The sequence below is a fragment of the Salvelinus namaycush genome, chromosome 24, assembly GCF_016432855.1.
Source record: "Salvelinus namaycush isolate Seneca chromosome 24, SaNama_1.0, whole genome shotgun sequence".
NCBI classification, from domain to species: Eukaryota; Metazoa; Chordata; class Actinopteri; order Salmoniformes; family Salmonidae; genus Salvelinus; species Salvelinus namaycush.
Window position 1 is genome coordinate 12,308,378 of NC_052330.1, and position 14,597 is coordinate 12,322,974.

General features: G+C 44.3%; 1 protein-coding gene across 1 annotated transcript in view; it reads right to left on the bottom strand.

The window, feature by feature from the left end:
* Positions 1-881: 881 nt before the first annotated feature.
* LOC120019286 (solute carrier family 35 member F1-like) overlaps positions 882-14,597 on the bottom strand; it is an 84,170-nt gene continuing 70,454 nt past the window's right edge. The window contains exon 7 of the mRNA XM_038962593.1: positions 882-1,106. Within this exon, the coding sequence (XP_038818521.1) occupies positions 882-1,106 (225 nt within the window). The remainder of the gene's footprint in view (positions 1,107-14,597) is intronic.

The window sequence follows — 14,597 nt, forward strand, 5'->3', positions numbered from 1 at the left end:
TAAAATACAATCCAACAGCTGGACAATCAGTTAAACAGAACATCACAATTCTGGAATGACATGTGCATTGTAATCATCACATTTTTTTTCTATCCACGCGAGTTCAGTGTACGTATGAACAATGAAACAAATGTACAATAATCACTTCGCTTCATTAGGAATCCTGATATATTTGTCTTTATACCCATTGGCCTCAGGAGATAATGTCTCCAACATGGAAAGTTGGATATATGTGTGGTTTAGTAAGTAGTTGTAAGGGCAGACTAAATGTAATGCAGAGAAGCAATCCACAGTGCTCTAAATAGAGTTTATTAATATAAATTGAGGGGCCACATCAGTATTCAATGTCTTCAGACAATTCTGGGCTCACAAGGAAGGGGCCATTTATAATGTGCAGCTCTAACACACAACAGTAATACATTGTAAGGCACTGACTCATGGTAAGTCTGTGTATTACTTTATCTTATCTCTGAGGGAACAATACAACACTGGAATAAAGTAAATGGGAGAGCTAGACCCACAGCTCAAATTCAAATCTTAAAATCCAATAAAGTTCTGTGCTGATGTAAAAAAGAAACAGTCACCATTTACACAAGCCTTTAACACAAAACCTTTTTAAACATGTCAAATGTACAGTAAGAGGGAATGTGATGGGGGAACAGTATATTTCTATACATGAAACAAATCCTCAATCTGAAATAGTCACTGCTATCTATTCACAGTTTGTGATCACAGTGTACTTTTGCTTGTTTGCTACGTGATTATATCTTTATCATTCAGTGATCATTATCATTCAGTGATCATTATCATTCAGTGATCATTATCATTCTCTCTGTACAGAATCTGGGAGGCGGTGCAGTGGATGATTAGGCTCCACCCCCTCAGGCCACCCTGATGCGAGGTTCCTCCTCTATCTCCTGCCTCAGGCTGGTATAGGTCACCGAGGGTTCCAGGGGCCCCAGAGTGGGCGTGTCCGTAATGGGGTGGCCGGCGTTGCGGAACTGCTTGTAGATGCGTGGGTCCTGGGCCACGTAGGTAGAGGAAGAGGTGTAGAGGACCAGACCCAGCACGATGATGACGAAGGACAGGAGGTAGAGCCCTGAGAACTGGAGCAGACACATACACTCAGTCAACTGAGAAATTGCTTATATTGGTCCTATTTCAGAAGTGTGTACTAATACACACATCTAAATTGGAAATTTCTTTTTTTGCATATCCAACTCCTCCTGAGAGTGGGGTCGTGGCCAGGGTCCACCATGATTAACAGCAACTCTTGAGCAATTAGGGTTAAGTGCCTTGCTCAAGGGAACATTGTGTAGGCTCAGGGATTCGAACTAGATACATTTCAGTTACTGACCCAACGCTCTAACCGCTAGGCTACCTGCTGCCTCCAACAAACAAACCTAAATAATCTCTGTCTGATAAGATGAAACACATTGAGGGCATTGTAATAGCAGTGTTCTGAGTTTCCAACAGGCTGCCTTGAGGGCTGCTCATGATCTACTGACAGATCTCATGGTACAAAAGCAAAAGCACATATTCCCCCAAGATGTACACTGAACAAAAATATAAACATGTAAAGTGTTGGTCCCCTGTTTCATGAGCTGAAATAAAAGATCCCAGAAATGTTCCATATGCACAAAAAGCTTATTTCTCTCAAATTGTGTGCACAAATTTGTTTACTTTCCTGATAATCTATCCACCTGACAGGTATGGCATATCAAGAAGCTGATTAAACAGCATGATCATTACACAGGTGCACCTTGTGCTGGGGACAATAAAAGGCCCCTCTAAAATGTGCAGTTTTGTCATACAACGCAATACCACAGATGTCTCATGTTTTGAGGGAGCGTGCAATTGGCATGTTGACTGCAGGAATGTCCACCAGAGCTGTTGCCAGATAATTTAATGTTCATTTCTCTATCATAAGCCGCCTCCAACGTCGTTTTAGAGAATTTGGCAGTACGTCAAACCGGCCTCACAACCGCAGACCTCGTGTATGGTGTTGTGTGGGCGAGCGGTTTGCTGATGTCAACGTTGTGAACAGAGTGCTCCATAGTGGGGTTATGGTATGGGCAGGCATAAGCTACGGACAACACACACAATTGCATTTTATCGATGCCAATTTGAATGCACAGAGATGATGAGATCTTGAGGCCCATTTTCGTAAAATGCATCTGCTGTCATCACTTCATGTTTCAGCATGATAATGCACAGCCCCATGTCGCAAGGATCTGTACACAATTTCTGGATGCTGAAAATGTCCCAGTTCTTCCATGGCCTGCATACTCACCAGATATGTCACCCATTGAGCATGTTAGGGATACTCTGGATAGACGTGTACGACAGGGTTCCAATTCCCGCCAATATCCAGCAATTTCGCACACTAATTGAAGAGTGGGACAAAATTCCACAGCCCACAATCAACAGCCTGATCAACTCTATACAAAGGAGATGTGTCACGCTGCATGATGCAAATGGTGGTCACACCAGATACTGACTGGTTTTCTGACCCACGCCCCTCCTTTTTTTTTTAAAGGTATCTGTGACCAACAGATGCATATCTGTATTCCCAGTCATGTGAAATCCATAGATTAGGGCCTAATGAATTTATTTCAATTGACTGATTTCCTTATATGACCTGTAACTCAGTCAAATCTTAGAAATTGTTGCATTTATATTTTTGTTAAGTATAAATGGAGCACTGAGTGATACAGTGATAACTACATTATGTCTAGAAACTCAAGTTAAGAATGAGGAAAATAATTAAATGCATTTTGCAGAGGATGAGGTAATGAGCATTTGAAAGCAGAAAATCTACTGTCTATTTCTATTCTTGGTGAACATCTATTAAGAGTCACATCCTAGAAACAGCGGTAACCTGCCATGTGACAATCAAAAAATATCATCTTAAAAGACAGGGTGGTAATACCATTTTGTGATTGAGTTGACTGAACGAGGTCAAACAACCATATTTCAACCAGCCACGTTTTCTACATTTGAGAGATACACAGCAAAAACGTATTACTAGACCAGTTGTGGGATAAAACAAACATGCAGAACTGTTTTTCTGTACTACGTATGTGACTTAAACAGACATTCTGGGATAATCTCTGTTTTGATACATACAAAACCAACCAAGGGGCTGCAGACATGGCTTCGCAGACATGGATTTACAGACATACATGGCTACTGACCCTAATTAGAAGTTGTGAGAGACAGAAAGTGACACTGAAGTACAAACCAGTCAGTTGTGTTTACACAGCAGTACACAGTGAATACTAAAATAGGCCAAATGCACATGGTGCATCGAAAAATGTAAAGGCCAGAAGCTCCAATGAGAATGTTACATTACACAGTCTGCATGTCAATGGAGTTTTATGCAATTTATACATCATTCATATTACAACACACATACACTGAGCATACCAAACATTACGAACACCTTCCTTATATTGAGTTGCCCCCAACAAGTGACATCAATAAGGGATCATAGCTTTCACCTGGATTCACCTGGTCTCAGTCTATGTCAAGGAAATAGCAGGTGTTCTTAATGTTTTGTATATTCAGTGTATGTCAACATGACACATACAGTGAGCTCCAAAAGTATTGGGGCAGTGACAACTTTTGTTGTTTTGGCTCTGTACTCCAGTACTTTGGATTTGAAATGATGAGGTTAAAGTTTAGACTGTCAGCTTTAATTTGAGGGTATCAAGCTTGTGACTCAAAACATTTGTTGGAATCATTTTCTGTTTCTTATGGTTGTGTTACAGATTATGTTGTGCCCAATATAAATGAATGGTAAATAATGTATTGTGTCATTGTGGAGGCACATTTATTGTAAATAACAATAGAATATGTTTCTAAACACTTCTACATTCACGTGGATGCTACCATGATTACGGATAATCCTGAATGAATCGTGAATAATGATGAGTGAAAAAGTTATAGACACACAAATATCATACCCCCAAAACATGCTAACCTCTCACCATTACAATAACAGGGGAAGTTAGCATTTTTGGGGGGATATGATATTTGTGTGTCATTATTCACGATTCATTCAGGATTATCCATAACATTCTATTCTTCTTTACAATAAAAGGGGCTCCAAAACGGCACAATACATTATTTACCATTCATTTCTATTGGGCACAAATAATCTGAAACACAACCAAAACAAACACCAAATGCATCCAACAAGTTTGTAGAGTCACAAGCTTGATGTAATCATTGTGTTCTAGGAATATGGGACCAAATACTCAATTTGTATTAATTTAATACATAAGTGAATTTGTCCCAATACTTTTGGTCCCCTATAATGGTGGGACTATGTATGTAACTGTCCCAAAACTTTCGGAGCTCTCTGTAGGTCATAGTCTATAGTATAGTGTTCCAACAAGGGTTTGATAGAGTCAAATAAGGCCACTGACTGTTTGATTTGATTGCTATATTGAAGGGGGCTGTTGATGCAATCATCAAACAACTCTACTGAAACTGTAAATGGGAAATGATCTGTAATAATGAGACATTGGGTGTTTCTGGTCTAGTCGTCTCCTTGATTACATGCCACTTACTCTGTGGACTGATAGGTCTATCGCAATAGTTCCCAAATCGGAGCCTTGTCTGTACAGCAATACTGCTGGTTTTCTTTTCTCCCTGGTAGGTAATGGATTGATTTAGCGGTAATGTCGCTGATTGACCAGACATTCCACTGATCTGTTGTCCCAGGTCGGACTCTGAATCAGTCTCTGATTAGAGATAACCTAGAGTTACAGCTAAGACTGCTGCAGTGCAATAATGAACATTAGCAGGAGGCAACATTATACATTAAAACTTCCCCACTGTAAACATTCTTTGAAAATCATAAGAAGAACCTGCTAACATCAAAATGTAAGACACTAGTTTACAATGCAATGCCTCTGGGATAATTTATGAGTGTGTTTTGATGCAATTTTGGCTCAGTTTTATGTTCGGCTCCAGGGGGTGAATATGGGGCCTTCTTAAACATGCTAAGAGGCTGGGCGTCATGGGAGTAGCAGAAATAACATCTCAAGTCCCTCTGGTCATAACAGCCTTGTTATCACTATCAGTCTTCTGATCTCAAAACAAACACAGATATTATGTATTAATAAACGTCTGTTTAAGATTTACATTCAGACCGCTCAATAGATACAGAGCAGAGATACGGTAGATTCCTTTCCTCTCAGGGCAGCCCCTCAGGATGCCGAAGCACCATGTCAGTCGCCAGAGTATGGGCATTCATAATGTTGGTCCCCCTCTCTGGGCAGCCTGCAGTGGGCAGCAGCCCCTTCCCTGGGTGAACACGATTACCACACCATACAGTGCATTCAGAATGTATTCAGACCCCTTGACTTTTTCCACACTTTGTACGTTACAGAAATATTCTAAAATGTATTACATTTTTTTCCCATCAATCAACACACAATACCCCATAATGACAAAGTGAAAACAGGTTTAAAAATGTTTGCGAATGTATTAAAAGTAGAAATACCTTATTTACATAAGTACTCAGACCCTTTGCTATGAGACTCGAAACTGAGCTCAGCTGCATCCTGTTACAATTGATCATCCTTGAGATGTTTCTACAACTTGATTGGAGTCCACCTGTGGTACATTTAATTGATTGGACATTATTTGGAAAGGCACACACATGTCTATATAAGGACCCAAAGTTGACAGTGCTTTTAAGAGCAAAAAGCAAGCCATGAGCTCGAAGGAATTGTCCGTGGAGCTCCGAGACAGGATTGTGTCAAGGCACAGATCTGGGGAAGGGTACCAAAACATTTATGCAGCATTGAAGGTCCCCAAGAACACAGTGGTATCCATCATTCTTAAATGGAAGAAGTTTGGAATCACCAAGACTCTTCCTAGAGCTGGCCGCCCGGTCAATCTGAGCAGCCGGGGGAGAAGGGCCTTGGTCAGGGAGTTGACCAAGAACCCGATGATCACTCTGACAGAGCTCCAGAGTTCCTCTGTGTAGATGGGAGAACATTCCAGAAGGACAACCCTCTCTGCAGAAGTACAACCACCAATCACGCCTTTATGGTAGTGTGGCCAGACGGAAGCCACTCCTCAGTAAAAGGCACATAAAAGCCCGCTTGGAGTTTGCCAAAAGGCACCTAAAGGACTACTCTCAGACCATGAGAAACACGATTCTCTGGTGTGATGAAACCAAGATTGAACTCTTTGGAAACCTGGCACCATCCCTACGGTGAAGCATGGTGGTGGCAGCATCAGGCTGTGGGGATGTTTTTCAGCGGCAGGGACTGGAAGACTAGTCAGGATCGAGGGAAAGATGAACGGAGCAAAGTACAGAGAGATCCTTCATGAAAACCTGGATCACCTTCCAGCAGGACAACAACCCTAAGCACACAGCCAAGACAATGTAGGAGTGGCTTCAAGACAAGTCTCTGAATGTCCTTGAGTAGCCTAGCCAGAGCCCGGACTTGAACCCGATCGGACATCTCTGGAGAGTCCTGAAAATAGATGTGTAGCGACGTTCCCCATCCAACCGAACAGAGCTTGAGAGGATCTGCAGAGAAGAATGGGAGAAACTCCCCAAATACAAGTGTGCCAAGCTTGTAGCGTCATACCCAAGAAGACTCAAGGCTGTAATCGCTGCCAAAGGTGCTTCAACAAAGTACTTAGTAAAGGGTCTGAATACTTATGTAAAAATGTATTTAAAAAAATATTTGCTTTGTCATTATGGGGTATTGTGTTTCGATTGAGGGGGGGGGGGAACAATTTATTCCATTTTAGAATAAGGCTGTAACCTAACAAAATGTGGAAAAAGTCAAGGGGTCTGAATACTTTCTGAACGCACTGTACACAATTATACGACCCCTGGGTGTTGGAGCTGGCAGTGAGAGAGAGGTAGAGTGAGAGAAGCATAGAGTGTGGAAGAGAGAAGCACACACACACCACCATTACCATGTGTTCTAAGCTTTTGAGAAATAGGGATTAATTAGTAAAGTCCAGGCTTTTATTTAGCCCCTCGATTGCCTTTGGCCTGAGATAGTGTCTAGATGTGCCTTATGCTGCAGCAATATGGAGCAATCCTCTAGAAACCAAACAAACTAGACAAGACAAACAACCAAGGAACAAAACAGATGAGTAACATACAATGAATAGAATACTGTCTCGGAACAATAACAGCCATACACAGAACAGAGCAGATATAAAAACATTTTGGCCATACATTCACAGAAACAACACCAAATACATGACGCATGAACGTCACTGTCACAGAAGCAGGCAGAGGGAGTCATCACCGACATAATTAATCCTTCCCATTTCGTGCCACTGAAATATGAATCATTACCCTGACAACCAGGAATTCTCTCTCTCTGGAGGCACCCCCCCCCCCCCCCCCCCCCCCCCCAATTGCTGCGCAGCAATACCCCCTCTGCAGGGTTTCAATTTAGAATTTGCTAAAGTAAACAGTCCTGAGAACAATATCAATGTAGACCACGGGAAACAAATCATGCAAATGGCTCTGTCAAGACTATGGCAGTGACGAAATGTTGTCAGCCGGTGATTGTCAAGCAAACAACTGTCAGTCTCACGGTAATTGATCGATCATTAATTAACATAAACACATTTAGCATCTCCTGGCTTCCACACAATAAATCCATGTAATATAGCCTATACTTTCACAATAAATCCATTTATTTTAGGCAGGTCTAAAGAAGCATGATATGAATAGTCAAAAAAAATTTGGAGTCTATTTCAGAAGAACAGAAGAGCATACTGAGTTGTCCTGATGTGGCTATGCCAAATGGCTGTGGGCTACACTAGTTCATTTAACAGACAATATTTGCTTATAATTCCGGATAATTATTTTATATTATTTTATAGTATGAGGAATACAACTTGAACAAAGCTGAATAAAGTAGAAATTTAGAATGATGTAAATCCAGTTGTTCTACAAATGTTGGGCTACATGTTTTGGCTTTTAATACATTGTAAGGCCGCATGATGAGATTCTAATGATGATTTGGAAAAAGTCGCTTGAAAGGCATGAGCTCTGCTTGGTTTTTTTTGCACAGGCTGTGCACACTCCAATAGTCTCTCATTCACAAATTGACAAGCACTTGATAATGCCTCGAATTTCATGCCGGCATTCCCTTTGTGGCCTTACTGCACCCTAAATTTTTTGGGGCATTTTGTGGCCCGGAGTGCTGCGTTGTGCCCTTCTCCCTGAGCGTTCTGCGCTATCGGAAGCCCTCTCACTCACATGGCTCTCCGTCACGTGATCAGGTCTTTCTCAGGCTACAAATGAAGACAGACACATCCGGGACGCAACTGCGCACGTCCTTATCCAATTCCGAGGTGCATATTGGAAGAACTGTCCACATTTACATTTCGTCAGCCAACAAGATGAGTAGGCCTAACGAACAGCAAAAGCACTAGCCTATGTCAATCTACTATCCCCCATAGTACAAAAGTTGACCTAATTCTATTCTGTGCGAGAAATAAATATTCCAAACATAGTCTTGGACAGTTGTTGGATGCAATAGATCACAAATGAATACAACCAGTAGCATCAAAACAGCTTCATATGCAATGTGGCTGACGCAACAGGTCAGAACATTTACCTTCAAATGTTGATAAACTATTAGGCTATTTCTTCACATTATACTTGCAGCAATGCACACAATGTAGAAGGCTATACCCGTGAATGTGCCATTAGCGGAAACCACCATTATCAAAAGTGACCGCAAATGCAATTGTGCATGTAATGTTTTTATTATTATTTATTTATTATTATAAAGGTACATTTTTATGGTGAAAATGTTCTTGCCCAAACGTGAAACTCACGAGCTGCTTATGTATGACAGTTAGGCGCTACACCCCTTAATTAATGTGCTTCATTTAAAAAAAGTTATTTGGCCACTTTAGTTGTGATATTAACCTTATTAAAACATATAGGCCTATGGGCTAGGCTACATGAGGTGTGCGACTATGATTCTAAAAATTCACAAAAATAAGGCTTTGTTTCTTATGCTGGGCATCATTCACAAGTGATAACATACAATTGACAAGTGATAGGCTAATATTGTCACTAGGGTTGCACATTTTGGGGAATATTCAGAGATGGAAACTTTCCGTGGAAATTAACGGGAATATATGGGAATTAGAGGGAATACGCAAATTTATAGTAATACCTTTAAATGTAGATGTTTTTTGCATTGGATATATTTACCATATCATATGGATACAGAAACATAAACCTTTTACCTTTTTATAAGTAGACATAATTGCAAATTATTAAATCCTTCCAATAGAAAATGTAAAAAACTATTTAGTTACGAATTGAACTTTAATTAAATGAGTTGACTCTTCACATGGGATGATTTCACTGAACAACAAAAGGGAATATTGAATGATCCCAATGATCCATCACATCTCCCAAAAAACGTAAAATGATAGTCTAGAAACTAAAGCTTTGGTTGTCTTTCTCTCAGGCTTCCATGTCTTCTCCCTGGACCTCCTCAATGTCCACCTCTTGAACATCAGACTTTGAGGCCTCATCTTCACTGTCACTTTCCAACCTTGTTGAGGATGGCTTGTTGTCAGGCTCAAAAAGCCTAAAATTTGCCCAGATGGCCACCAGTTTTTCAACCCTTGTATTGGTCAGCCTGTTGTGTGTTTTGGTGTATATGTTCCCAAACAAGGACCAATTGCACTCTGAGGCGGCTGATGTTGGTAGGATTTGGAGGATGATGGAGGCAACAGGGGAAAGAGCCTCAGATCCACAAAGTCCCTTCCACCAGGTGGCGGATGAGATATTTTGGCACGACTGACATTTGGATCTCCATCCCAAAGCCCTTGCTTGGAAGTGTAATTCGCCAGACTGCCAATAACCTTGCCCTCATCCAGGCCAAGGTGGCAAGACACGGTAGTAATGACACCATAGGCCTTGTTGATCTCTGCACCAGACAGGATGCTCTTGCCAGCATACTTGAGGTCCAACATGTACGCTGCGGTTTGTATGGGCTTCAGGCAGAAGTCTTTACGTTTTTTGATGTATTTCAGAACTGCAGTTTCCTCTGCTTGGAGTAACAGTGAAGTGGGCAGGGCAGTACAGATTTCTTCTCTTAAATCTGCAAGCAGAGTCTGACCATCAGACAGGATAGCATTGTCTCCCTCAATCTGTGCAATGGCTACTGCTATAGATTTCATGAGTTTCAGGCTGCTTACCACTCTCTCCCAAAATACATAATCCAGGAGGATCCTCTTGATGGGGCTGTCCATATCGGCAGACTGTGATATGGCCATTTCTTGGAGAGACTCCTTCCCCTCCAGGAGACTGTCAAACATGATGACAACACCACCCCGACGGGTGTTGCTGAGCAGCTTCAATGTGGAGCTCTTATTCTTCTCACTTTGCTTGGTGAAGTAGATTGCTGCTATAACTTGATGACCCTTCATATACCTAACCATTTTCCTTGGCTCTCTTCTAGAGTGTATCCATTGTTTTCAGTGCCATGATGTCCTTGAGGAGAAGATTCAATGCATGAGAAGCACAGCCAATGGGTGTGATGTGAGGGTAGGACTCCTTCACTTTAGACCAAGCAGTCTTCATGTTCGCAGCATTGTCTGTCACCAGTACAAACACCTTTTTTGGTCCAAGGTCATTGATGACTGCCATCAGCTCATCTGCAATGTAGAGACCGGTGTGTCTATTGTCCCTTGTGTCTGTGCTCTTGTAGAATACTGGTTGAGGGGTGGAGATGATGTAGTCAGAGATGATTGCAATACAGCCTGATTTCTCTATGATTTGCTTGACCTTCACTTGAGCTCTGTTGAACTCTGCATCCAGCAAATGAGTAGATAAAGCATGTCTGGTTGGAGGGGTGTATGCTGGGCGAAGAACATCCATAAATCTCTTCCAATACACATTGCCTGTGTGCATCAGAGGTGAACCAGTTGTATACACAGCTCAAGCAAGACATTCATCAGCATTTCTCTGACTACGTTCCTCCATTGAGTCAAAAAAACATCTGATTCCAGGAGGACCATGAGCTGTTGCTATCAATAAGGTATCTGATTCATCATTTTCACCTTGAATAGAAGTAGAAGGACTTTTGTCAGAGATTGCTTGTTGTGAGCGCTGAGGGAACTTTATGCACTTGGCCAGATGATTCTGCATCTTTGTTGCATTCTTCACATATGATTTGGCACATTATTTGCAAATGTAGACAGCTTTTCCTTCTACATTAGCTGCAGTGAAATGTCTCCACACATCAGATAGTGCCCATGGCATTTTCCTGTAAAGATTAGGGGGGAAAATGAGTTAAAAAAAACAAATACAATTCTATGTACAGATAAATAGTTAAGCAGTTAGATTAAACAACTCCTTTGTAAGATAACTGTTTTAAAATGAAACATGTATGGAAACAGGTGAATTAACACTCCTCAGTTAGCAGGCTCAAGCAAGCTAAAACCCACATAGTAGCAAAAACGAACTAGTAGAAATTGTTAACAAGTTAGAAATGATTTAAACACACTTTGTTGTAGGCTACTATTTACTAGTTAACAAAAAATAATGCATGTCATATAAAATATTCACCCCACCCAGTATTGTAATCAAAACTTACCAGAAAGCATGTAGTCCTTGGCTCAGACAGTGTAGTAGTGTGGGCTCAATAGCATCTCATTAGTGTGCAAGATCTTGAGAATCAGCTGTACATATGATGGCAGAATGCACTGTGCATGCAGAGGGTTGCAATGCCATTGAATTGGGGATAGTTTAACCAAAATATGCCACAAGACCTATAATCGCCTTATGTGTATTCCACAAAAAAAGGTTCACTGTTATAAGCTAACTTTTTTGATGAATTTAAGCAAACTTCCCAAAATTCCCGGGTAACTTCCCATGGAAAATTTCCCGGAAAGTTTCCGACCCTTTGCAACCCTAATTGTCACCCACCAGACTTTTCTTGATTTAATCTTGTCTTTACATATACTAAATAATATATGTGTGACATTTGTTTCGATTTAGAATGTACCATTATCATGCACCTGAATCGAAACAGAGGCAGCGGGAAAAAATACATGTAATCTATGCACTTAAATAGCGAATGGAGGACGCTTTTCCTGTGGTTCATTTTCATGTCAGCCAGGTAGGCTATACTCCTGTCGTAAAGAGAAGCAATGTGCTTAATATTAGGAAAGTTGAGAAATAAATATATTAGGCCTAGCCAATAGAAAGCTGATGGGATCGTCATGTTTTTATTAGCGGCCATCACTCTGTTTTCTCACGCAATTGCATAGCCTTGTCACGTCCTGACCATAGTTCTTGTGTGTTTTGCTTGTTTAGTGTTGGTCAGGACGTGAGCTGGGTGGGCATTCTATGTTGTGTGAACTCTCTGTCTCCTGCGTTTGACTCCTTGCATCCACGACACCCCGGGCATTACAGAATCCCGCACCAAACCCGGACCAAGCAGCGTAGCAACGGGCAGCAACGGCAGCAGCAGCAGCAGCAGCAGCAGCAGCGGGACCAGGAGAAATGGACTTGGGAGGACGTATTGGACGGAAAGGGTTGCTACACATGGGAGGAGATCCTGGCTGGTAAGGATCGTCTTCCATGGGAACAGGTGGAGGCAGCTAGGAGAGCGAAAGCAGCTGAGAAGGGGAACCGGTGTTATGAGGGAACACGGCTGGCCAGGAAGCCCGAGAAGAAATCCCAAAAATGTCTTGGGGGGGGGGGGGGGGGGGGGGCTAAAGGGTAGTGTGGCGAAGTTAGGTAGGAGACCTGCGCCCACTTCCCATGCTTACCGTGGAGAGCGGGAGTACGGGCAGACACCGTGTTATGCGGAAGAGCGCACGGTGTCTCCTGTACGTGTGCATAGCCCGGTGAGGGTTATTCCACCTCCCCGCACTGGCCGGGCTAGATTGAGCATTGAGCCAAGTGCCATGAAGCCGGCTCAACATATCTGGCCTCCAGTACGTCTCCTCGGGCCGGTGTACATGGCACCAGCCTTACGCATGGTGTCCCCGGTTCGCCAACACAGCCCAGTGCGGGTTATTCCACCTCCCCGCACTGGACGGGCTACGGGGAGCATTCAACCAGGTAAGGTTGGGCAGGCTCGGTGCTCAAGGGAGCCAGTACGCCTGCACGGTCCGGTATATCCGGCGCCACCTTCCCGCCCCAGCCCAGTACCACCAGTACCTACACCACGCACCAGGCTTCCTGTGCGTCTCCAGAGCCCTGTTCCTCCTCCACGCACTCTCCCTGTGGTGCGTGTCTCCAGCCCAGTACCTCCAGTTCCGGCACCACGCACCAAGCCTCCTGTGCGTCTCCAGAGCCCTGTTCCTCCTCCACGCACTAGCCCTATGGTGCGTGTCTCCAGCCCGGTACCACCAGTTCCGGCACCACGCACCAAGCCTCCTGTGCGTCTCCAGAGCCCTGTACGCACTGTTCCTTCTCCCCGCACTCGCCCTGAGGTGCGTGCCCTCAGCCCGGTACCACCAGTGCCGGTACCACGCGCCAGGCCTATAGTGCGCTTTGAGAATTCAGTGTGCCCTGTTCCTGCTCCCCGCACTAGCCTTGAGGTGCGTGTCTCCAGTCCGGTACCACCAGTTCCGGCACCACGCACCAGGCCTACTGTGCGCCTCAGCAGGTCTGAGTCGGCCGTCTGCCCAATGCCGCCTGCACTGCTTGTCTGCCCAGCGCCATCTAAGCCATCCGTCTGCCCAGCGCCATCTGAGCCATCCGTCTGCCCAGCGCCATCTGAGCCATCCGTCTGCCCAGCGCCATCTGAGCCATCCGTCTGCCCAGCGCCATCTGAGCCATCCGTCTGCCCAGCGCCGTCTGAGCCATCCGTCTGCCCAGCGCCATCTGAGAGCCGCCAGCCAGTCAGGAGCTGCCAGAGCCGCCAGCCAGTCAGGAGCTGCCAGAGCCGCCAGCCAGTCATGAGTTGCCCTCCAGTCATGAGCTGCCTTCCAGTCATGAGCTGCCCGCCAGTCATGAGCTGCCCGCCAGTCATGAGCTGCCCTCCAGTCATGAGCTGCCCTCCAGTCATGAGCTGCCCTCCAGTCATGAGCTGCCCTTCAGTCATGAGCTGCCCTCCAGTCATGAGCTGCCCTCCAGTCATGAGCTGCCCTTCAGTCATGAGCTGCCCTCCAGTCATGAGCTGCCCTCCAGTCATGAGCTGCCCTCCAGTCATGAGCTGCCTTCCAGTCATGAGCTGCCTTCCAGTCATGAGCTGCCTTCCAGTCATGAGCTGCCTTCCAGTCATGAGCTGCCTTCCAGTCATGCGCTGCCTTCCAGTCATGAGCTGCCCTCCAGTCATGAGCTGCCCTCCAGTCATGAGCTGCCCTTCAGTCATGAGCTGCCCTTCAGTCATGAGCTGCCCTTCAGTCATGAGCTGCCTTCCAGTCATGAGCTGCACTCCAGTCATGAGCTGCACTCCAGTCATGAGCTGCCCTCCAGTCATGAGCTGCCCTCCAGTCATGAGCTGCCCCTCAGCCCGGAGTTGCCCCTCAGCCCGGAGCTGCCCCTCAGTCCGGAGCTGCCAGTAGTCCAGAGCTGCCTCTCTGTCCGGAGCTGCCCTTCAGTCCGGAGT